Source organism: Lycium barbarum, chromosome 10, assembly GCF_019175385.1.
Source record: "Lycium barbarum isolate Lr01 chromosome 10, ASM1917538v2, whole genome shotgun sequence".
NCBI classification, from domain to species: domain Eukaryota; kingdom Viridiplantae; phylum Streptophyta; class Magnoliopsida; order Solanales; family Solanaceae; genus Lycium; species Lycium barbarum.
In genome coordinates this window covers 41,464,062-41,490,557 of record NC_083346.1, presented here as the reverse complement: position 1 = coordinate 41,490,557, position 26,496 = coordinate 41,464,062, and the positions used below count along the sequence as shown (strand labels likewise).

General features: G+C 38.3%; 1 protein-coding gene across 3 annotated transcripts; it reads left to right on the top strand.

Annotated features, from left to right (window-relative positions):
* The first annotated feature begins 9,499 nt into the window (after positions 1-9,499).
* LOC132612581 (pentatricopeptide repeat-containing protein At2g16880-like) lies at positions 9,500-26,019 on the top strand. 3 transcript variants are annotated; one of them, XM_060326666.1, is made up of 3 exons: positions 9,500-12,001; positions 25,422-25,462; positions 25,548-26,019. In XM_060326666.1, the coding sequence occupies exon 1, from the start codon at positions 9,597-9,599 to the stop codon at positions 11,916-11,918; it is 2,322 nt and encodes a 773-aa protein (XP_060182649.1). In that variant the 5' UTR covers positions 9,500-9,596; the 3' UTR covers positions 11,919-12,001; positions 25,422-25,462; positions 25,548-26,019. The 3 variants fall into 3 exon arrangements, with proteins under 3 accessions (XP_060182649.1, XP_060182650.1, XP_060182648.1); XM_060326667.1 differs by lacking the exon at positions 25,422-25,462; XM_060326665.1 differs by having other exon boundaries at positions 25,422-26,019.
* The last annotated feature ends 477 nt before the right edge of the window (positions 26,020-26,496 follow it).

Below are 26,496 nucleotides of genomic sequence, written 5' to 3'. Positions count from 1 at the left end.
GAATCTGAGAGGGGTAACACTGCTTTGGCTCCGACGTGGGCTGAATTTGAAGAGACGTTCATGGAAAGGTTTTTGTCTGATGAGGAAAGATTTGCTATGGCTACGAAGTTCGAAAAGCTGGAACAGGGTAACAAGTCGGTTCGTGAGTGTAGTTTGGAGTTCACCCATTTGTCAAAGCATACTTTATACATGATTCTGACTGAAAAACATAAGTTGACTCGTTTTGTGAAAGGCTTGGTACCACCTATCAAGTCTGCATGTGCTGTTGTTGCTATGTCTTCTACTTGCACTTTCTCATCTATGGTTGGGTTTGCCGAACAACAAGAGAGTTGAAAAAGTGAAGACATGGTGGATAGAGATCAGAACAAAAAGGCCTGATCTGCGGGTGATTTCGGTGGTAACAGCTATAATGGAGAGCAGAAGAGAGGGTATTCTGCACCTGCTCAGTTTGGTTCTTATTCCCATGCTAGTGTGCCTTCTGGTAGGCAAGGCCAGAAAAATAATAATAATAATAATAATAATAGTAAGTTTTCGCAGGGAAGTAGTCGTCCGCCAGTGTGAGAAGAACGTATCTGTCATCATTGTGGGATTAGAGGCCACATTAAGAGGGAATGCAGAAAGTGGCTACGCGAGATGGTTTCCATGTCTAACCAAAAGAATGATTCGCCTGCTTCTGCATCTGCTAAAAATCCGCCTGCTGGTAATGCTAACAATAATAATCAGAATGCTAGTAATAATGGCAAAGGAAAGGAAGTTGCTAACACTTCTGGTGGAGGGACAGCTTGACTTTATGGCTGACACGTAGGGAGGCAGCTGAGGCTTCTGACGTTGTGGTTACAGGTATCCTTACCATCTGTTCTCATAATGCTTACTCATTGATTGATCCGGGTTCAAACTTATCCTATGTGACCCTTTATTTTGCTCTTGATATGGGTATGAAACCCGATCCTTTGTTGGAACCCTTTGTTGTTGATATGCCATCGGGTGTTCCTGTTATTACTTCTAGAGTATATAGAAATTGTGTTGTTGTGATTAAAGGTCGTGAGACCGTGGCTGATTTGTATGAACTTGAGATGGTGGATTTTGATATAATTATAGGGATGGACTGGTTGTCCGCATGTTATGCTAATGTGGATTGTCGCCATGAGTTAGTTCGCTTCGCCTTTCCCGAGGAGCCTATTATTGTGTGGGAGGGTGAAATCGCTAAGCCAAGAGGTAGATTTATTTCCTATCTTAAAGCTCATAAGATGATTACTAAGGGGTGTATTTACCATTTTGTTGTTGTTAATGATACAAAAGCTATAGTACCCGAATTTGCATATGTTCTCATAGTTAGTGATTATCCTAAAATATTTCCCGAAGATCTTCTTGGTATCCCTTCTGATAGAGTTATTGATTTTGGGATTGATGGTATCCCCGACACCCAACCAATTTCTATTCCACCTTATCGTATGGCTCCAACGGAGCTAAAGGAATTAAAGGATCAGTTGAAAGGCTTGTTGGATACGGGTTTCATCCGACCAAGTTCCTCACCTTGGGATGCTCCAGTCTTGTTTGTTAGGAAGAAGGGTGGTTCCCTTAGGATATGTGTTGACTACCGTCAGCTTAATAAGGCGACCATTAAGCATAAGTATCCCTTGCCTATTTGTTTGACCAACTTTAGGGTGCTAAGTTCTTTTCAAATATTGACCTGAGGTCTAGATATCATCAATTGAAGATAAAGGAGAAGGATATCCCCGAAAATAGCTTTCTGTACTCGTTATCGGCACTTTGAGTTCCCAGTCATGTCCTTTGGGTTGACTAATGCACCTGATGCATTCATGGATTTGATGAATCGTGTGTTTAAGCCTTATCTAGACCGTTTCATTATTGTGTTCATTGATGATATTTTGGTGTATTCTAAAAGTCGTGAGGATCATGGTAATCATTTGAGAATAACTTTGACAACACTCGAGGAGAACGAGCTTTATGGAAAATTCTCTAAGTGTGAATTCTGGCTTGAGTCTGTAGCTTTCTTAGGTCATGTGGTGACTGGTGATGGGATTAAAATAGACCCTCAGAAAATTTCAACGGTTAAGGATTGGCCTAGACCAACTAGTGCGACGGAAATTCATAGTTTCTTGGGTTTGACAAATTACTATTGAAAGTTTGTGGAAGGCTTTTCGTCAATAGCCTCTCCATTGACTAAATTGACACAGAAGACTGCTAAGTTTCAACGGTCCGAAGCTTGTGAAAAGAATGTCCAAGAACTTAAGACAAGGTTGACTTCAGCTCCTATTTTGACTTTACCTTCTGGGTCTGGTGGATATGTAGTGTATTGTGACGCTTCTAGAATTGGTTTGGGTTGTGTATTGATGCAGAATGGCAAGGTGATTGCTTATGCTTCACGACAGTTGAAGAAGCATGAGAAGAACTATCCGACTCATGACTTGGAATTTGCTGCAGTGGTATTTGCTTTGAAAATTTGGCATCATTATCTGTATGGTGAGCATTGTGATGTTTTTACTAATCACAAGAGTCTGTAATATATCTTCAAGCAACTAGAGTTGAACCTCAGATAGAGGAGGTGGTTGGAGTTGTTAAAAGATTACGACTTGAATATTTTGTATCATCCTGGTAAGGCTAATGTGGTTACTGACGCTTTGAGTAGAAAATCTATGGGCACGTTGGCTTATTTGCGTGCACACGACATTCCTATGGGGAAGGAAATTTGAAGACTTGCTAGTCTTGGGGTCAAACTTGATGAAACTGAAGATGGAGAGTTAGTGGAAATCACGCTGTCACGGTCTGACATTGTGGAAAGGATTAAATCCAAGCAATATGATGATGAACTTTTGGAAAAGCTGAGAGATGGAGTGGAAAGGGGTGAGTACACTTCATTTACTGTTGGGACTGGCGACAGTGTTTTGCGGTTGCAAGGACGATTGTGTGTTCCCGATGTTGATGGTTTTCGACAAGAACTAATGATGGAAGCTCATATTTCCAAGTATTCGGTTCACCCGGGATCCACCAAGATGTATAAGGATTTGAAATAACACTACTGGTGGAAGAGCATGAAGGTTGGTATTTCTAACTTTGTGGCTAAGTGTTTGAACTGTCAACAGGTTAAGGCTGAACATCAAAGGCCTGGTGGCTTGGCTCAAAACATTGAGATTCCTCAATGGAAGTGGGAGATGATAAATATGGATTTTGTTGCAGGTTTACCTCGCACAAGAGCCAAGTATGATTCAATTTGGGTGATCGTGAATAGACTCACGAAGTCTGCCCATTTTCTTCCTGTAAGGTCGACATATGCCGCGGCGGAGTATGCCAAGTTATATTTGAAGGAGATTGTTAGGTTGCATGGTGTTCCGGCATCTATCATATCTGACAAAGGTACGCAATTTACTGCTTATTTCTGGCAGACGTTTCAAGAAGGTTTGGGGACTAGAGTGAAATTGACCACTGCCTTTCATCCTCAAACTGACGGGCAAGCAGAGAGAACTATTCAAACTTTGGAGGATATTTTGCGTGCTTGTGCAATTGATTTTGGAGGAAGTTGGGATGAACACCTACCTTTGGTGGAATTCGCTTACAACAATAGCTATCAAGCAAGTATTCAGATGGCTCCTTATGAGGCTCTTTATGGGAGGCGTTATCAGTCTCTAATTGGTTGGTTTGAACCAACGGAAGTAGAGTTATTGGGTCCTGATTCGGTTCATGAGGCAATTGAGAAGGTAAATCTTATTGTGCAGCGATTGAAGATCGTACAGAGTAGACAAAAGTCTTATACGGACATGAGGTGTAGGGAATTGGAATTTGCTGTTGGTGACACGGTTTTCTTGAAAGTGTTTCCTATGAAGGGGGTAATGCGTTTTGGAAGAAAGGGAAAGCTTAGTCCTCGCTATATTGGTCCTTACGAGATTACGAAAAGGGTTGGGAATGTAGCGTACGAGTTGAGTTTACTGGCTGAGATGTCCGTGGTTCATCCGGTGTTTAACATTTCGATGTTGAGATTGTACAAACCTGATCCTTCCCATGTGTTGCACCATGAAGATATTGAAATTGATGAAGCTCTGTCTTATGAAGAAGAACCTGTTCAGATCTTGGATCGTCAAATTAGAAGGTTGAGAACAAAGGATGTAGCGTCGGTTAAAGTGTTGTGGCGAAACCATAATACTGAGGAAGCTACTTGGGAAGCAGATGAGGGCATGAAGAAGAGATATCCTCACTTGTTCCCTATGGCAGGTATGAGCTAGCGTTTTAAATTATTCATAGATGAATCGTTGTATTTGTTCGAAACAACTTGTGGTTTAGCGAATTCTTTCAAGGCTACAATTCTCATTCGAGGACGAACGATCTTGGGGAGGAGGGGGATAATGTAACACTCCGTAAATTCTGAGTTAGGTGTGAAGGTATTAAATGAGAAGTAATGTGACATTTTATGCATATGAAGTCCTATCAATATGAGTTTGGGTGGAAATAGTTGATTTAAGATCAAGACCAAGTAGTGAAGTACGTAAGAGTTCTTAAAATCGCCTAAGATTTGTTGACCAGTCTTGTGGGCCAATTTCGTGAAAATTCGTTGCGACTTTGGGAAAACTTCCTCTAATAGAAGCTGTAGATCTTTGAAATATCTTTCCAAAGGTATATAGTGGAGCTTAAACGGAGTTGCGAGTAAATAGTTATGGCCATTTTACTAACCTGCATTTCGCGGGATCATCCTGCGGTTCAATCTTGCGAATCTCAGGATGAACACCAGAAATCACGCCCCTCTGACACGTCATGCGGTAGGGCTACGCTTTACGGGTCAAACGTGCGATTCGCACGATGCGTCACGCATCATGCTCGACTATAAAAACCCCCAAAACGTGAAATTTTCTTAAACCACCATTCCAACTCATCTTTAGTCGACTTTTTGAGGAGAAACACCCCTAAGACTTCCCCAAAACATAAGGTAAGAACATCTTTAACATTACTGATCAATCCTAGCATTAAACCCATGATTCTTAACAGGATTCTTGAATGAAAAACCTAGGGTTGCAAAGTAATCTTTCTCAAAGTGACTCAAGCTAGGGTTTTGGGTGTTCTTCATTGTAAAAGTGAATTGTTGAGGTACGTAAGGCTTAATTAAGGTATGTCTCTCTTTTGAAAACTTATTTTGAATGAAAATCACTTTTGAAACTATTGTTGGAAGTATAAATTTCATTCAAGGTTCTTTAATGGATGAAAAGAAAAGTAATCTTTTCATGTTTCTTGAATTCTAATTCATGTCTAAATAGTGGTTAATGTGTGTGAGGGGACCAACCCACATTAAACCTATATTGTAACAAACCCTATATATGTATGTGATATTATGAATTTTTCCTCTATAAGAGATGCTTAATAATGATGGTTAAGGGTTGGTAATGATATTCTCATTGATGAATTAGGACATGGAATCTTTCATAAAGAAGTTATATGTTTTCAAAACATTGATTGGAATGACTTATCCTTTCGATATGGCATAATGAACCTTAATGACAATTGATGATGTGACTACATTACAAATGAATTATGAATTGGCTTCTATGCTATGAGAACTGGTTGTTGTGTTTTGCCTTGCTATTCGGGAGGAAGAGTAGCCACTATGGATCCTAGTGTATTAATTGCCTTGCCATTCGGGAGGAAGAGTGGCCACTTCTGGGTTCGCTACCTGGGGTGTATTAATTGCCTTGCTATTCGGGAGGAAGAGTAGTCAATGTGAATCCAAATTCCGGTGTATTGCGTAGTGTTTTTGATGTTGAGTTGGGCCTATATGGGCGATTGTGATATCTATCTTTATTATGGAATTGGTATTTATGCCCGATTGATTTAAAGCATAATTGAAACTGGGATTTTGAAACGTCTTTGTAAACTGTTTAACAAATCATATTAAGAAGCACAAAGTGGAATAACTGTTTTATAGTATCTTTTCAGAACTAATTTCTTTATGTATTATTATATTTTATTTTCATATTACTTATTATCCCCGAGTCACTCAGTGAGTACGAAGTACTCAGACATACCATTGTTGTTTTTTATGGTATGTTAGGTAACGGAGAAGAGCAGGTTCTTAACACTTCAGGCGCTTAGGAAGGACTTGTTGTTGTTGCTGATTTGGTTAGTCCGCACGTTCATTCGTGGGACACCCTATTTATTTGTTTATTCATTATTAGCTTTTTTGGGCTGCGTCCCGATGAGTCAAACTATTATTCCTTTATCTTAGAAGCTCCATAGTATAAGTTCTTGTGGGTAGTTGTTGAGTTATTGATTAACCCTCGGGCACGTTATTACGTTTGACTAAGTATTTGATGAATAAAGACTTCCACTTATTTAATTCATATATTCATGATTTGTTACATTTATTTTATAAACTGTTGGAGGCGAATATTGAACCTGGCGGGTTCAAATATTGTTATTGCATCTTTTAGGTTCTTCCGATATTGTTCATGACGTCGGATGCCGGTCATGTCTAGGGTGGGTTTTGGGGAGTGACAGATACCGACCAGTACATAGTGTTTGTATTGATACTACCTTGTTGCATTCTTTTATGAGTGCAAAGTACGTGATAAGGTCGACTTCCTCTCCTTTTGGCTGATTCCCGAGGCTTTACTTCTGGGTGAGCACATGGACGGATCCGCAGCCCGAATGCCTGTTCTTATTTACTTGTCTTATTTTGGTGTTTCGAGACAGTATTCCACTTTTCAGACTATGTATTCATATTCGGACTTGTAGTATTTGTAGTTGTGGCTTTTGTACGGCTAGACCAGATTCCCTGGGATTGTTTGTATTATTTCCGCACTTATTTACTTACCCATTCTAGACTTGTTATATATATATATTCGATGGTTGGGTTTACTTTATTGTTGATTCAATTGTGATTAAGGGATGGGTTCGCCTACCAGGTGGGGAAGGGTAGGTGCCCGCAGGTTCCCCGATTTGGGATGTGACAACTCATTTTTTTTTTCATTTTACCCTTAGTAAGATTTTGTTATTAATGGAGATGACACATAAATAGAGTAAATATTTAATAGGGAGAGAGTATAATTTAGATATAGATAAGGATAAAGTTTGTTAAATAGATGGTTGTTTCTCATGGTTCATTAATGTATGGTTTTCTATGAACCATGTTTGTATCAATTGTTCTTAAAATTATATTGTATGGTGTGACAAACCTGTTGTAATTTTGTGGTTATATAACCATGAAAAACTTCAATTTTTGTAACCATGGATTTGATGGTTTTGCGTGGTTACGTATTTCATTTCTCCATTATACCCCCATCCTCCACCACCCACCCTCACCCCGCCCCACCCTACCACTCACCCTCACCGTGCCTCCATGCCAAGTAACTCACCCTACCACTCACCACCCCCCACCACCCCAACCACCACCCAACCCCACCCCATAACCACTCACCCCCACCCTCATCCCACAACCACCCACCTCACACCACCCACCCAATGACCATCCCACCACCACTTACTTATTTTTTAAAGTTTCCTATTTTATCCTTTACCTGAGTTTTAATAATATATACTTCATCCGTTTCAATTTATATGAACCCATTTGACTGGGTACGACATTTAAGAAAGATGGAAGACTTTTGAAATTTATGGTTCAAAATAAGCCTTGAAAATTTGTGTGACTGTAAATCATTCATAAAGTGAATTTGTTTCCAAATTAGGAAAAAGGTCATTCATTTTGGCACGGACTAAAAAGGAAATAGGTTCAAACAAATTGAAATAGAGGGAGTATAAACTAATTTCTAATTAAGAGTTTAAGCGTATTTTAGTAAACTTACATGTTATTATACAGTACCATATAGTCAAACTAAATAATAAAAATGTTATTAAACCACAATAAACGATACAGTCTATCCAAACATTGTGTTCATTAATACAGTACAATACTATATAACACCATACTCTATATTAATGAACCACGGCAAAAACCATCCAAACAGAGTACAATACTATACAAAAGGGCGTGTAAAACCAAAAAAAAAAAAATGTATAATGAGAAGGAAGGAGCATTATTTTACCTCCTAGATGGAATAAATTAGTTCAGAAATAATAATTCCACAACTATAATCCCGAAATAACTTACTCCGCGTGCCATGCGACCCCTGAGTATTAATTTTTTTGTGCAAATGTAATAGAAGAAGAGCCTAAAACACAACGATGGAACCTCTGTTAAGCCCTTCTTCCCCACCCCACACTTTTTGTCTTTGTAAAGCCTGAAAATCAAACACAACCATGAGTTGTCCAACTCTGAGATTTAGGGTATTTTAGACTAAGCGATTGAAGAAGACTACTTGTAAACTATCGCTGTCCCAATTTATGTGATAATTTTCCTTTTCGAGATTCAAGCTGCATGAATTTTCACCAACATTTTCAGATGTAGTTGTTATCAAAATTGATATGAAAAAGTTGCAACTTATAGTATTTTTCATTTAGTTTTCAAATATATAAATTTTATTCTCAAAATGTTGAGTTAATCTAATTCAATTTAGCTTCAAGGTTTAATCAAATTGACTCTCAAAAAATGAAAACTATCACATAAATTAGAATGAAAGGAGTACTTTTTTAATATAAGTTAGGTGTATTTTTGGTTTTTCCTCTTGAAAAAGAGCACAGTCAGGGGTGCAAAACACAAAGCAGCAGCAAAGAAGCCGAAAACAGAACAAGAAGACAACGCAGTGAAAGCCATTCTTTCCCAGCAGCACACAAAATCAAACACAGTATGAGCTCCTGAACTCCAAGATACCCTCCATTAAAACCTTCTCAACTAATCCAAACAATCACCACTCTCCGCTAAACTTTTTTATGGAGTACTTTTGTTACTTCATATTTTTTGGGTCATTTAGATTCCAGACTCTTATTTTGAGGAAAAACACGTGACAAGCTCAGAATCAAATTGTGCCAAACTATAATGAGAGGAGAATATTTTGCATCGAAAATATATCGGGAGGGGAAAATTTGGAGTGAAACTCAAACGAGCATATAATTAAATTATTTTTAGCGGTACACGGATATATTTAGCCATTTTCCATTTAAAAAAAGGGCAATTTGCATGATTGGCCTTATTCGGGGGTGGTCTTTAATTTTTTCCCTTCGCCTAAAAAACTCATGAGTTCCGGGTTCGAATCCCCGCTCAATAAAAAATTAAAAAAAAGAAATTCGCAAAGTACAATTTGGATTTGCAGGGAAGAATTTGCCTGCAAAACTCTCCTTTAAGACAGAGTTTGCCTTCAAGCCCTTAAGGTAGAGTTTTAACGTAAAGTTTGAATTCAAAATTTTACCTTACGAATCAAAAACTCTGTCTTGCAATTTTTTAAATTTTTGATTGAGCAGAAATTTGAATCAAAACTCATGAATTTTTAGGTGAAAGACAAAACTTACAGATTAGCAGTTTGAGGGACAAAAATTAGAGATTAGTGCCTTTTGAGGGACAAAACCGCGCAAAGCACTTGAGCTACAAAATGCAAAGCAACCTAAAACAGAACAAGAAGACAATCCTCCTTCTCCAACAGCTCAACACACTTGCGTCTCCGTAAAACCCCAAAATCAAACACCACCCAAATCAAACACTACCCATGAGTATCCCAACTCCGAGATACCCTCCATTAAAACCTCCTCAACTAATCCGAACAATAACCACTCTCCTAACTTTCTCAAAATCCTTTCCAAAATCATCTCTTCAACCTTACATTCCTCACCTAACACCTCCCATAATCCACTCTATTCTCTCTTCCCCTACCCTCCCTTCCTCCACCCTCTTCTCCTTCTTCCAATGGTCCCACACACACATCCCTTCTTTCTCCACCCACCCCCTCCCCCTCACCCCCCTCCTCCCTCTCTTATCATCCCTTTTCTCTCGTCAACAGTTTCAACTAGCTCGTTCGCTTCTCCTTACTTTTATTCCATCTGATCACCCTCAGCACGTCCTTCACCGTCATCTCCTTCACCCCATTGACTCTTTTCCTCAACCCTCAACTGCCCTTTTGGATACTGCTATTGGTGCTTATTGCCAATGTGGGAAACCCCATCTTGCACTTCAGGTTTTCAAGAAAATGAAGCGTTTACGCCTTTGTCCCAAGTTGCTGACTTTTAATACTTTGATTAATGCTTTGGTAAAGTACCCTTCTACTCACTCTGTTGATTTGTGTATTGAGTTGTTTAATGATGTGGTTAAGCTTGGTTTTGTCCCGAATACGAATACTTTTAATATTTTGATTAGAGGGTATTGTTTGGTTTGTAAGTATAAGGAGGGGAAGCGATTGTTGGATAGGATGAGTGTTGAGTTTGGATGTGTCCCGGATAATGTGAGTTATAATACTATATTGGATGGATTGTGTAAGAAAGGTAGGTTGAATGACGTTAGGGATTTGTTGTTGGATATGAAGGGTAAAGGTCTTGTACCGAATAGGAATACGTATAATATTTTGGTACATGGTTATTGTAAAATGGGGTGGTTGAAGGATGCTGCTCAGGTCGTTGAGTTGATGACGCAGAATAATACTTTGCCTGATGTTTGGACTTATAATATGTTAATTGATGGTTTGTGTAATGAAGGAAGGATCGATGATGCGTTTAAGATTCGGGACGAGATGGTAGGGTTGAAACTGTTGCCTGATGTGAAAACTTATAACACCCTGATCAACGGGTGTCTTGATAGTAAGAGAAGTTCAGAGGCCTTTGATCTAATTGAAGAGATGAATAAGAAGGGGATCAAATGTGATGGAGTTACTTATAATACATTGATTAAATGGTATTGCAAGGAAGGGAAGATGGAAAAAGCTAGAGAGGTGCTTCAAACGATGGAAGAAGGTGGTTTATGTCCAGATTGTGTCTCCTATAACACTTTGATAACTGCATATTGTAAAGCAGGAAATCTACCAGAAGTTTTGAGGATAATAAAACGAATTGGCGAAAAAGGTTTGAAAATGGACAATTTTTCTCTCAATACAATGCTTCATACTCTATGTCAAGAAAGGAAGCTTGATGACGCGTACCAGTTGCTCTGTGTTGCTCATACCAGGGGCTATCTTGTTGATGCAGTAAGTTATGGCACTCTTATTGCTGGCTACTTTAGGTGTGGAGATATGGAAAAAGCTCTTAAGCTTTGGGATGAGATGGAAGAGAGAGAGGTAATTCCCACTATTGTCACTTACAACATCGTAATTGGAGGGCTATGTAAAACGGGTAAAACTCAGCAGGCAATTGCTAAACTGAATGAACTTTTGGAGAAGGGTATAATGGCTGATGAAATAACATATAATACTATTATTCATGGATACTGCTGGGAGGGGAACATTGAAAAAGCATTTCAATTTCACAACAAAATGGTTGAGAATTCTTTCAAGCCTGATGTATATACATGCAACATTCTTCTTCGGGGACTTTGTAGGGAAGGCATGCTTGAAAAAGCCATTAAGCTCTTTAATACGTGGGTTGATAAAGGGAAGACCATTGATGTAGTAACTTATAACACCTTGATAACAGCTCTTTGTAAAGATCAAAGACTCGATGATGCTCTGGGTCTTGTTGCTGAAATGGAAGAGAAAAATGTCGAACCTGATAAGTACACGCATAATGCTATTGTTGGTGCACTTACTGATGCTGGAAGGCTTAAGGAAGCAGAAGAATTTATGTCAAATCAAAGACCATCTGAACAGCAGTTGCAAATGGATAACAGGGAACATAAACTCACAGATGAATCTTCAAATGAACTAGATCCAAGTTCAATTGCTTATTCACAACAGATTGATGAGCTTTGTGTGGAGGGAAGATACAAAGATGCGATGCTTATCTATGCACAAGTCACTCAGAGAGGTATTGCTCTACAAAAGTCTACTTATTTCACTCTGATAAAAGGACTGATCAAGAGGAGAAAAAGTATATCGAAGACAGGTTGATAGTGACCCCAAAAGCTGAGTATGATGACTTCAGTTTCTATCACATATAATCATGCCCGGTATGCAACACTGCAAGGATCCAAGTATGAACTTTTCTCTTACACTTTCAATGTTGACAAGTTTGTGAATTAGTGAGTTGATTAAAATATTTCTTGTGCAGTGACATTCTTTTTCCTTTTCGTAAAAGTTCAGTTGCATGATATTACTCTCTTTTTTCATTGAGTCTCGCAAAATGTGATTGGGAAGAGGTAGATGAGAAACCCACTCAATTAGAGTTCATGCCCAAAATGTGTTATTAGGAGATGTGTTAGTGTAATTTGAATTTAGATCAAGTTGGGCTGAGTAACTTGGTAGGTTTATAGTAGGCTCTGGACGTGTAGTTGACCTAACCTGCATTCCAGTACAAAGAAATCTTTGCAAGAACGTGATTACCTGTACTGATACGTCTAATTTTCTTTTTGGACAAAAGGTAAGGTGTTGTTACTAGGAATGACAATGGTGCGGCGCGGGGAATGGCAGGTTGGATTGAATTAACATATTTGAATATCTAGTGCGCGGCGGGGTGGGTTGCGAGTTTCCTCCAACTAGCATAGCCAAATACACCAATAATCCAGTGTGACAAGTTCAAATGGAAAATACATAGGGAATCCATTTTTTACGGGAAAGTCATAATTTTTACAACATTAACTTTATAAATGTATGTAATTAGTTTCCGAAATACCAGAGGCATCTAAATTTATTTTACAAATATACATTGTCATATAAAAGAGACAATTTTCAGTCATTAAGTAATAGAAATAGAAACGTTTTTACATTCTTCTACATTTTAAATGTTTGAACAATTAGCATACACATGCAAAACAAAACAAAAAACTTTGCTTTCATTCTGTGCAGTCAGTAGGTTAATTAAAAACTATAAAATCTTACAATCATAAGTTGCAACTAATGTTAGAATAAGATTCAAAATTCAAATAAGGATAAATGTTCTTCTCCGACATGAACAAACATTGAGAAACTTTCCTATACTCTTTTGCAACTTAAAAGGATTGCAAGAAGTTGGTAAATCACCGCCTCTTGAATCACATTTTTCTTTGATAAATGAGAAGAAAGAGATAAGAGGGGCTAACAAAAACATCAATTGTTGAAGTTATTAGTGTCACTTGTCCAGTTAAGAGCTGCTGTCTCTGGTGGGTTGATAAATTCAAAATAATATTAACTTTTATTTTAGCTTTTTAGGTTTAAAATAAAGATAAAAAACATAAAATTTAAGCAGGGCGGGGTGGGTTGAAAACTGAAAGAACTGTTCTCCCAGGGAGGGTTGGTTGAACTGCCTGCGGGTTAAGCCAAACCCGGCCCACCCCACCCCATTGCCATCCCTAGTGTTGTATTAGATAATGAGCAAAGCTAGTGCATCAAAACAATAGTTACACGTTGTGCAATTCCTCTATCATGTCTAACAAGGAATTTGAATCCTGTACGAAAATCAGTTTGCACCCAAAAACTAGCAAGTAAAAAGCTCCAAACTTAAGGCTATGTATGCTTCGCTTGTTGCCTTAAAAAGTTCTGTTGTTCCTTTCAGTCAGGACAGTCCACCAGATAGCTTGTTTATATTATCACAAATTTTGAGGGACTTTTTGGGCAGACCTTCTCTATTCCAATTTCCAGCAAGGAACTCTTGAGTGGAAAGTGGCATAGTCCAACTCCCCCTGAGAATAGCAAACAATAAATTCCACAACTGAAATGCAACTCTACAGCAATGTTATCAAAAGCGAAAAGCGCAAAAAAGCTCTAAGGTGAGCTGGGGCTTTAAGCGCAAAGCACAAAGCGCAAATAAAGTGTGGACTTTAGTGAATAAAGCGCAATGGTGCAAAATTACAAATATATGTATGTTTAGTCCAAGACTTATAATAGTAAGCATGAATAGCAAATATATGGATAAAGAAATCGTAAAAACATCACGATAAAGTGATATATCAATCCTCTAGTGTCACCTCTGCAAGAGAGGCTCAATGGCAAGGAAAAGTATGTCTTGGAGCCTTGATGACAACACTAAAGCGCACATAAAGCCAGGCGAAGCGCTCAACATGTTTTGAGCCTCGCTTCAAGGCTTAAGCGCGCCTTTGAGAACACCGCTTTACAGTGAAGGAAAAGGTGATTGCTTCTTCATGATGAACTCCACAACTGATACATCTGATTAAAATCCATCCTGTGAAAATTAACTAAATTTGGTCTTCATATGAATGTAGTGTCATGTAGCATAGACATATTATGCTACATGATCCCCAGAATGCAGGATATCATGATATCTGATGTTTTTTTTTTTTTTGGAGAAGGTAACAGTTGTAAGTATAGACAAAACCAGCACATAGGTTGTGCTGAAACCATATTTACATCAGGCAAAAGGAAAACACTGATCCAACATTCTAACAAGATCCTAGAATATCTACAATGGATTCAGTATCTTCTGGATAAATCTGCTTACAGCAGAAACAAAAAAGTCTAATGCAATTCAGTTTTATCTTTTGAACTTCATTGCTGCTGTCCTTAAAACACCTTGAATTCTTTTCTTCCCAAATTGTCCTCCAGATACAGGCAGGAACAATCCTCCATCTATCTCTGTCTGCAGCTCCTACTCCTGCCTCCTCCCAGCTATATAGTACTTGAGTAATCTTGTTTGGCATTACCCAAGCCAAGCGCCTAAGGTTAACAAAAATTCTCCAAAGCAGGTCTGTTATTTTGCATTGTAAAAACAGATGGCTGACTGTTTCAGCCTTTTCATCACATAGATAGCATCTGGAACAAAGCGAGAACTGCCTCTTTTTAAGGTTTTCCTGAATCAAAACAGCTTCCCTTGCCAACAACCAAGTGAAACATGCTACTTTGTATAGTATTTTCACTTTCCCTATATGCTTCCAAGGCCAATGTTGCACCTGTTGATTACCTTGGTTCAAAAATTTGTATGCTGAATTCACTTTGAATATGCCTTTGCTGTCTTCTTTCCACCATAATTTATCTACTCCATCCACAGTGCCTTTGAACTCTTCCAGCTTCCTAAAGAATTCAGTCAATGTGTCAATTTCCCAATCATTAAAATTCCTCCTAAACTGAGTGTTCCATCCTTGAGGAGTCCATGTTTCAGCTAGAGTCTTTTGTTGATGTGCAGCCAGCCCATAAATGTCAGGAAAAAGGTCCTTCAAACTTCTATTGCTCAACCATTTATCATCCCAAAAGGATGTTTTATCTCCATTGTTTACCTTTACTGTTGTATGATTCTTCAAGAATGGCCATAATACTCTTATGGATCTCCACGAACTTCTTCAAGAATGGCCATAATACTCTTATGGATCTCCACAAACTAACACCATAAGGAGTGTTTACCTCTTTGGTCATCCATTTGCTTTCTTCACCATGCTTTGTCTTGATGATGCTTCCCCAGTAAGATTGATTATCTTGGGAATACCTCCGCAACCACTTTAATTTAAGAGCTTTACTCTGCAATTTGAGATTCCTGATGCCTGATCCACTTTGTTTCTTCCCCAACATAACATCACACCATTTGACTAGAGGAAATACCTTTTTGTCTTGATTTCCTTGCCATAAAAAATCCCTCCTAATCTTGTCAAGCCTTTGGATGATCTCCACCGCGATGGGAAATATGGGCATCATGTAAGTCGGCAGTCCATCCAACACTGAGTTGATGAGAGTGACTCTGTCCCCAGATAAATATATTGTGATTTTCATCTAGTTAACTTCTTTTCACACTTTTCAATTACAGAATTCCAAATACTCATAGACTTTGATTTAGCACCTAAGGGCATTCCCAGATAAGTGGTAGGTAATGTTCCAACTTCTCCACCTAAAATCTCAGTCAACTCCTCCATATTAGGTACTACATTGATTGGATATATGTGACTCTTTCTCCATTTAATGTGTAAACCAGAAACTCCTTCAAATAGCACCAGGATTAATCTCATATCTTTAGATGATCTTCATCAGCATCACAAAAAATTAAGATATTATCTGCATAATGGAGATGTGTGACTTCCATGTTGGCATTTAAGCTTGAATTTGTGGCCACCTCAAAACCTATGATCCATTCATTGTTTCTTGCCACCTTAATCATGTTGTTCAGGCCCTCCATGACTAGAATAAACAGGAAAGGAGACAGAGGGTCACCCTGCCTCAATCCTCTTTAAGCTGGGAAAAAACCTTCAGAAGAACAATTGATGAGGATGGAAAACTTGACAGTTGAGACTTGAGATGCAATATCTTATCCATTTGATCCACTTTTCTCCAAAACCCATACATGACAGTATCTTCAATAGAAAACCCCAATTGACATGATCATATGCCTTTTCAATGTCCAATTTGCAAAGAATTCCTGGCTTTCCTTGTTTAATTATGGAATCTACAGCTTCATTGGCTATTAATATAGCATCCATTATTTGTCTATCTTTAATGAAAGCCATCTGTTGGACATCCACTCCACCAACTTGCTTATAACTCTTTTCAGCCTCTCTGTTAACACCTTTGAGATCAACTTGTAGACACTGCCTATGAGGCTAGTGGGTCTAAAGTCTCTCAACTCCTTCGCTCCATTCTTTTTTGGGATCAAGGTCATGAAGGTTGCATTATAGCTTTTCTCAAAAACTTCATGAGTGTGAAAGTTTTTGAATGTTTCCATGATATCAAGCTTCAAACATCCCAACATTTGATGAGAAAACCCATTGTGTAGCCATCTGGACCAGGGGCTTTGTCCATGGCACTCATCTTCAGACAGGACAACACCTCTTGTTCACTAAAATCACCTTGTAAAGCTTCCTTTTCCTCTTCAGTGATGACAGGACAATTAATCAGATTACATGATGGCCTCCATCCAGAAGTCTCAGAATACAATTTCCGATAAAAATCAACAACTTCCCCCTTGATTCTTACTGGATCTTCCACAACTTCATCTTGAATCACAAGCTAGTCAATATTGTTACTTCTCTTATGTGCATTGGCCACTTTGTGGAAAAAATTGGTATTCTTATCCCCCTCTTTGAGCCACAGAGCCCTAGATCTTTGTCTCCATGCTATTTCTTCATTTTTAATGTGTTCATCATATTCCATCAAAAGAGAGGTTTTCAAGACTGATTCCTCTTCATATAACACTCTATTCTCCTGTATTGCATCAAAAGTTGTCAGTTGACTCAAAGCTGAGTCTTTTGCATTCCCAGATTGCCTTGACCAGTTTTACTCCATTCTTTTAGCTTTTAATGCTTTGAGTTTGCAGGTTAAAATATAATCAGATTTGCCTGTGAAAATAAAAGAGTTCCACCAGTCTCTGATTCTTTCGACAAATCCTTCAGTATTCAACCACCGATTTTGAAATTTGAAGTAAGACTTGTTGTATTCCTAGATTCCACATTGTAGTGAGATAGGGAAATGATCAGACTCCAGTCTCTGCAATAAAGATTGCTTAATACTCCTGAACCTGTCATCCCACTCTTGAGAGATTAGAATCCTGTCTTTAACATCCCCTTCTAGTTTAGATTCTTGAAGGCAAATGATATCAGCATTCCAGTAGTAAATTAAACTCTTCACAATTCTTCTTTTACCCCCATTATTCAATCCCCTTACATTCGAAGACACCAATTTTAACTTCATTGTAAAAATTGCCCACCATTCCCCTTAGCCCTTTTCCCATCATTCTTGAACTTTACATCAAAAGAAATAAGCCCCTTGAGTTCCTGTGTTCCTTTGAACCTAAGCTTTTTTGTGATAGCTTCACTCTCCATCTTCCTTGCCTGTCTGCAGCTGTCAATTTGCATTAATAATTCTCCTGCTTCCTCCTCATGCCCTTGAAAATTAACCCCAAAATTTTTCCCCATTCTGATCATGTTTTGTTGCATCCATGTTCATGTTGCCCTCTTCTTTTCTTGAATTAGACTCGTGTCTTGTTGAATTGGTTCCGCATCTTCTAATACCCATTCTTCAATCTCTATATCTCCTTGCCTGAGCATTGTGATCAAGTGCACTTTTTGTTTCTGTGAATCGTTCTCTGAATTGTCACCAATGACAGAAACCACCATGTTCTCAGTGGTTTCCTTCCTTTGTATGTCTTCATGAAATAGTTCCCCCCAAAATTTATTGTTTCTTCATGGTTTGCAGTCTCCATGTCTGCAGAATCAGCTTGCGTCTTGAGGATCTCAGTTGTTTCCACCAAAGGGTCGTAATTATTTTCCATTGGTGGGCCAGTAAAATCATTAAAGATAACTTGTGCAGCTCCATCAAGCCCAGACCATTTTTTAAGCACTCTGGGCCTCTTATTTTTTTGGCCCAACAGTTGAGGAAATAAAAATTGTGGCTCCTTAGCACGTGCCATCAAAACCCTATTTAAAAAATTACCAGCTGTCTCTGAGCAACCCACATGCTCCATCTGATCCTCCTCTGAAATTTGCATGCAAACTTGTACGTTTCCACAGTCGCTTAACTTTTACCTGATGGTCAAAGGACTTCAGCTAACCTCTGGTTTCTTTGGTGGCTTTTGTCAACTCCGACGACGCTAATTCAAATCGCACTTTCTGCTCCACCCAGATTGGAATAAAAAATTTAATTCCATCGCGTTCTATTGTCACTTCGTTAGGGCAATTCCGGCCATCTCCCGAAATTTTTATCTTGCCCACTTCAGATGATTTTTCAACTCTGTCTTTTCTTCCGTCGAAACCCAACCACCACAGAGGTTTCTGATCTCGGTAAAAATTCTCTAAGACCATAGTTGAAGTGCTATTCCCAAAGCTCTAATCCATGTGGTGTTGGATTTATGGCTAGATGGTACGCACCCACTGTGGGGTTGCACCATTGAAGCTTGAGATTAACCTTCTTCCATCTCCACTCCTTTTGATTGATCTGATCTGCCATGTTCCTGTTGGGGAATTCAAATAAGAACATGTTGTTGGCTGTCTCGTAAATATTGATCCCGAATACGGCTTTCCATGTAATCACCACCCATCTCCTAATGTCCGTTAGAGTTGGAATTTCTGCTTCTCCCTCGTCAAAAGAACCAACAAGGCACCTCGAGTAAGTACCAGTGTCCTTTTTTACAGGAGACTCTATGATACGGATATCTCCTTTGTTGGAGGTGATTGTCGATTCTCTGAGAGTGTTGGTTTGCCATTTACTCTCACATACTGCTCTGACAAAAGGATTTTCCTTTTTAGTAAACCTGGGAGGTTCATCAATCATCTGTTGGTCGGGGCATTAAATGAACCTTTCTATCTTCAATGCTATCTCTTTCCATCCTGCATTTATTGCCAACTCTGGTATGATAATAACTGATCTTTCCATTCCATGAAGCAAGAGGATGCTCATGTATCTTCCATGCTCATTAGCTTTCCTTGTACAGAATATTTCAGAAAGTTTCTCCTTGGTTTTCTTCCTCCTGATCACATTCTTCTCATCTTTGGAAGCTTCCTTTAGAATAGAGCATATCCATCTCATGGTCTTCATACTCATAGTTGATCTTCTCATCATGTTGCGACTTCTCTCAAACCCATTCAAACCAGGTGTCTTTGCCAACTGTCCATCTGGTTATGTCGAATGATTTGAAACCTGCGTTGAAATAAATCCTATATTCCCCCATTGAATGAAAGTAATGAAGTGCTGGCTGGGTAGGAAAAGAACTAAGGTTTGAACTATCACTGGAGGTGGTAGCTCAGGGAAGAAAGTGGTGAAGGAAATGGTTGACACTATCACTAAAGGTGGTAGCTTCGGGGAAGAAAGAATGGTTATTTCCGGCAAAGAACCACCGGAAAGGGGTATTCCTCCCTCCTAGGAAGTAGGAGAGAGAACAGTCTTGGGGAATTCCTTTAACGATTATTATACCCCACAGGTTCCATTTTGACACTACAAGTCTTCAGAATAATCATACAGAAATAGTGGAAAAATAAGCAAAGATCTGGAAAATAACAACGATAAGCACAGCGAAAACCAACTATTCACCTCATATGTCATTTTCCTCCAAGTTGGTGCCCATTGCTCTTCAATTATCTTCCTCATTTCCTTTTTTTTTTTTTTTTTTTTGGAGATACCATGTAACATACTAAATCACTTTGGACAACTTGGCAGAAACATAAACTGCGCAAGCACAACATCTTGCTAGATTTTTTGATCAAGGAACTCAATGAATACAGTGAATAGCCATATGGAAGGTAAGCTTTTGGAGAAAATGATCAAAATGCAGCTCAGAATACAAACAACTAAATTCACAGGTGTAAATGATCTGCTAATATGAACACTAAAGTTTGACTTATCCAGGGGGAAGGAAAAGGAAGGAACCATAAAATTGTGTAGGTTGGTAAACCATTTGCGCCTCAGGCTCCATTACGGTTTCCTACCGGAGATGAGTATATTGTATAACTTCAATTCCTCAAACATTCAGTACGCCTTAGCTTACTTCAGTTAAAATTGGTGTGGTAAATGAAAGTGGGTGATGGGAAAAAAACAAGGTTCTGGAAGGATGCTTGGAATGAGCAAGTCCCACTTATGGATACTTATCCAGACTTGCTCATTTTATGCAATAACCCCGAGGTGACTATAAATGAAATATGGAGTGTAGAGAGATGGGACTTAACTTTTAGAAGATTTTTGAATGATTGGGAGATAGATAGGGTGGCTGATCTGTTGAGCAGGATTGGTAACTTCCAAGGTACCAACAGTGATGCAGATACTTCGAGATGGAGACACAATAGTGATGGACAAGTTGGATGAAGCAACCAATGTTTGGAGTACGAAGAAGATGAATGAAGCAACCAATGTTTGGAGTTGAAAGAAGGTAGATAAGTTGGATTAGCTTTTGTATTATCATCTGTGAAGCTCTCTTTTTGGCCATATATGGTACACCTCATATGGGACTTAGTAAGATGATATACAGCCCGGTTCAGGCAAATAGATTCCTACTTTTTTGCAAATTTCAGGGTTAAGAAGATTTGAGCATCTCTTGTGTATTGTTAGTCAATGACACCTTGATTATTCTGTGAAGCAAAGAAACAACAACTTTTCCTCTTATGGATGATCCTGATAAATTTTTGAGGCAGTCTCAGGCGTTCACATAAATTCTGCAAAAAGCTCCATTTTCCCGTCAACAATGTTCATAATATTCACAAACTTGTGGCATTTTGCTAAATCATTGGCTCTCTTCCCAGAAAGTACCTTGGATTACCTTTGGGGGAACAACAAAAATCAGTTGGTATTTGAAATGAGGTTCTCGAAAAGATGGAGGAGCGATTATCAAATTTGAAAAGACACCACCTTTCTTTGGATGAACGATTCACTTTGTAACAGTATTGTTTATGATCCTCACATAGACCATTGTCACTGTTTCTTGCCCCTGCTTTGATTTTAAAGTGAATGGATGAGAATTATGTAGGTACTTTCTTTGGCAAGGAATAAACACCTTTTTCCCTTGTAAAGTGGTACAATGTTACCCGGCAAGAAAAGTGGAAGTCTCGGGTTTTTAAAGTGCATGGATGAGAATTAAGTAGGGACTTTCTTTGGCAAGGGAATAAACACCTTTTTCCCTTGTAAAGTGGTACAATGTTACCCGGGCAAGAAAAGTGGAGGTCTTGGCATAAAAACCTTATCACAACAGAAGTCCTGACAAAGTAGCATTGAGGGTTTAACATGGGAAAAGATGCACTTTGGAGGAGGATTCTAGTTGATAATACTCCAAATTTTAGTTGATAAACACTTTAGATGGTCACTAGCATACCAGAGTTTCAAATCTCCCAATGGTAGTGGAGTCTGGAACAAATATAATCATATCAAAATAATTTTGAAGCAAATGTTGGCTTCCTGGTAGGTTGTGGTGGAAAGATTAGATTTTGGGAACTCTTGGTTGGGGCATACCTCCGAAAGACTTCTCTGGTGACATGTGCAACATTTCTTCCCTACACACTGCTGCAATAGTTAATTTTTTCGATGGCGAGGGATGGTATCTTTTCCTAAGAAGGCACTTCAATGGCTGGAAAATCGGAAGAGCTTACTCCCTTTTGAATCTTCTCAGCTCTGTGTTCTGGACCAACATAAGGTTGATTCTATTAGATGGAAAGGTGGTTAAAAAAATAAAATAAATGGAGAGGTCACTCAAATTGGATCTTCTCTGTTAGGTCTTCGGTCTTGCTATAGACAATTTGATACTATTCTAACTAGTACGGATACCAACTGATATGATTCGAGATATACACAATGGAATAATAAATAATAAACAAATTAATTTGGAACTGAGAGCCAGCTCACTTAGTAAGCTCCCTACCTTCCACAGTTTAGGTGGAGCGTTCAAAGTTCAAACCCCATCAGTAGCATAGCGTCCCCTTCCAGTCTTCCCGATGTAATAAAGATTTTTTTAATAATAAACCTATTAAAGATAACAATAACAACAACAAACCCAGTTGGATCCCACAACGTGAGGTCTGGGGAGGGTAAAGTGTACGCAGACCTTACCCCCACCTTGGAAGGTAGGGAGGCTGTTTCCGAAAGACCCTCGGCTCAGAGGAAAACAAGGAAAACAAGGGAAAAGAGTCAGATACGGACAAGCAAATCAAAATCATGTGAAAATGAGAAACAGCAAGAGCAACGAAATCATGATAAAATAATAAAGATAGACAGGACCAACACATATAAGCAGGGTAAAAATACTCCTAAAAACCTATTAAAGATAGAAGTATAGAATTTAAGAACAAAATCTCTTGCCACCATCTAGGAGAAGAAAGCCACCTTATAGGGGACCTTCACTTTCCAAGGCCAAAGTATAACCTTTGGGCTTACTTGATTCAATTCTTTATAGGCTAAATAACTAGATAGCACAGTTTGTAATTTAGACACTCTAACTTAGTTGGTAACCAGATAGACACCTCAACTTGGTAAAATGTATCTCTTAAACACATAAGTCAGTAAAACCATGTGCGTGTGCATCACTTGCTGATGATGTGTCGAAGAACGAATAAGATAGAGACACGTGTCATAAGAAGGAATAAAAAAAAATCTCCAGCCTAACCCCCTTTTGATCTTCTTCGTTCCAAAAGAACCAATCAGACTTTGCCTTCAATATTCTCCATTATTTGTTTCTGCAAATTCACATGTAAGTTATAGCAATCAATTATTCTGCTCTTCTTTTCCAATGGTTCCCTTCATCTTTCTCTTTCGCCTCTCTTCCTTCTCCCTTGACCACCGCCAATAGTGTCCCACTCTATCTATTTTAGCCATCTTTTTTTGCATAGTAAATGCACAGAACAGTTATGGAGAATCTTCATCAACTGGAGGAAAACCAAATGTGTGATGCCAGGAAGACTTAAGGAAGTTTTAAACTGCTGGAACAGTGATGGCAATGCAGCTAAAAGAGAGGAGAGATGGAAGATTGTCCCAGCTTGTATTTGGTGGTCTGTTTGGACAGAAAGGAACCAAAGATGTTTTGAGGGCAGGGAATGCAATATCCAGAAGCGTAAAAGAAATTGTTTAGGTCTTTATTATTTTTGGTGTAAACAGGAATTGTTAGGACAAACTGAAGATATTTGATGTTCTAGGCAGTTTGTAAGTATCTTAACATATAGGGGTCCATATTGTAAGTGAACTACTTTTGAGGGGGGCTACATAGTTTTTGATGTAGTATTCCTGTGGATATTAATATTAGTGTTACCTTTATCAAAAAAAAAAAAAAAAAAAAAAAAAAAAAAAAAAAAAGAAAAAAAAAAGAAGAAGAAGAAAATACTTAACCCAAGGACTAGTATAGGTTTTCTTATGTTTTTCTCTAGCTGATAGATGAAGACCTAAAAGTAAAGAGCTTTTTTCTCATTTTTGTTGTTATATGTACCTGCATTTTTTTTTACTAACTAGGAGAGCAATGCAATTTTTTGAGATTAATGGTATTGATTGAAAAAGTAAAAAAGTAAATTTACAACATCTTTCTAGTCCTTCCTAAGCCTGAAATTTGAGTCTTTGGCATTTTAAAGTTGGGTCTGTTTATTAAAACCTCAAAGCTTCCCAATAATAATTTGGCCTTTATTTGCTTCATTTGTTTCCAACAAGTATGAAGTTAATGGGATAAAAGAGAATGTGTGAAGAAAATATAAAAAAAAGACTTAATATGGGACTTTAGTAGTCAGTTGACTGTTTACAGATGGAGAAGAGAGCTTTTATGCTAGGGCTTTTCTTTTAACAATGGTGAAGATCAATTTGAGGAAGATGAGGGTAAATTTGGTTTATAAAATATTTTTGCTGATAGAAGAGCTAATTCAACAGTTTTCTAAAAAGGACTCGCGCCTATATTGAGCAAAACAACACGTGATATGCCATGTAGGACTAGTGTGTTTAAGAGTCACATTTATAACAAGTTGAGGTGTCTATCTGGTCACTAACTTACAAATTGTGCCAGGAAAAAGCACCTTCAAGCATCCGCTGCCCAGCCAGTCATCTTCCCGGAACATGATTTTCCTGCTATCCTTCACATTAAATCTCAGTCCTACTTTGAGACTCAGCCATAAGTTTTTGATAGTTCTCTACACACTGATTCCATAAGCGGTGGACACCTCTTTGATCATCCAAAATCTTTCTTTCCCATACTTTGGTTTATCACTGTGCCCCATAATACATGCTCTTCTTTTGTGAACCTCCATAGCCACTTCATTAGAAGACCCTTGTTTTGCTTCTTCAGGTTTCTAATTCCCAGGCCACCATTTTTTTTGCTGATGATCTGATTTTTCCATTTAACTAGGTCGAAAACTTTCTTCTCTTTGTTGCCTTGCCATAAATTCATGAACTGGATTTTATATTTTGTTTGTAGACCGGAGTTGCTATTTTAGTGACTCATCCTATCTAAGCTGTGTTAGTCTTAGATCTTCTTTCCGATTTTGTGCTGGTATTAATATTAATATGTCACTGCTAATATCACATAAATTAGATTTGGGTTATACTTGGCCTCTAAGCGTCCTTATATTTTACGATATTAGTACTGTTAAAGGCTCAGTTGGGACACACTTAAACCCTGAAACTCGGTGTAGCTGGCTAGTGCTTCATATTGCTGATTTAGTGCAGGTATCAGGATGGCCTCAACAGTGTCTTAAAAAGGATAATATTACAAAATAAATATAGATGACAAAGTGAATCATTGTTGTTAAGGAGACTTTATTTATGATTATGTTAGTGAATAGGAATGGGAAATTATAAAACGTAGTTAGTACTATAAATTAGAAACTTGCATCTAAATCATAGCTGTATAATAATTTTGCAATTCGTTTGTCCACATAATTCTTATTTGTATTTCTAGTTATTGGTTCTTGCATTAAATGCATATTTTATTTGTTCATCACCGTCTTTCTTTGCCCTTTAATCGTCATTGCACTTCCAGCTGTCACTTACCGTTTTTGGACATGATGTGCGCTACGGATAACACTCACCTGCATCGTTTCAGTCATAAAAAGCTACTCAGAATCATATCTAAGCTGTCTATCCTTTTTCTACTACTTGTAGGACGGTGAACCATTCGCTTTTCCAACATCAGATTGGCATTTGTGGGTGTTCTCTCCTGTGATCCTTTTAAATTTGATCACCAATGATGACCTTTGTTCATGTTTGGAAGCTTTTAATGGATTACAGGGTAGCAAAGGGGGATGTTGCATGGCTATGAAATCTTGCTGTCTTATTGATGCAACTCTGACAAGAAAGAAAAGAAGGAAAAAAGAAACCACCTCCCTGCCATAACCTTGAGGGTCTCAATTCCTCTGGATCATGGAAATATTTAAGTTTGTTGGTTCTGATAGAAATTGACGGAAAAAAGACAACAATGTCTTGAGAAAAGGTTTAAATTGGATGTGACTAATCTATTACCTACGAATTCGGCGCAGCCATTCATTACTGCTCTGGGAATTCTATCTTCAATTTAGGGTACTCCACCACATAAAGGTTATAGAGATCGTTCTTGTCAAGCTGACATCACTGTTTCAGCTACATGAAATCTTGTAAATTTTTCTCTTGTTCTATCATAGTGGGTGAGAAATAATATTGTAGTACGAGTCTTTTAATCAATAATAACATACCCAGTGAAATCCTACAAAGTGGGGTATGAAGAGGGTATAGTGTATGCAAATCTTACCCTTACTTGGGAGGTAGAGAGGTGGTTTTCGGCAGGCTCTTGGCTCAAGGACAAGCAATTCAAAGCAATAAAAAAAAAAAAAAGAGATAACTGACGAGTCTTCTAATCAACATGCTATATTGTTCACTTAATTAATGGAACATTTTCTAGGGAAAGTAATTTTTTGTTTCTCTGGCATTTTTACGAATCTATTGTTGCTTATTTATGCTTTAGTAACTCCACCTCAGGGGCTTAGTCCTAAAGCATTTTTTACTCGAATTCAAGATGTTTTCGTCTCCTCTGCATTGTAAATTTCTTTTATTATGTGTAGTCTTCACTTGAAAAACAAAATAGCCTTTGCATTCAAACTATTTTTTGCTCTGTCATCCTTTTCTGTTAACCTTCTGTGATTGGGGACCCGCGACGTCCATGTACTAGCCACCCCGAGCGAACTATAGGCCGTGGCTCTATCAA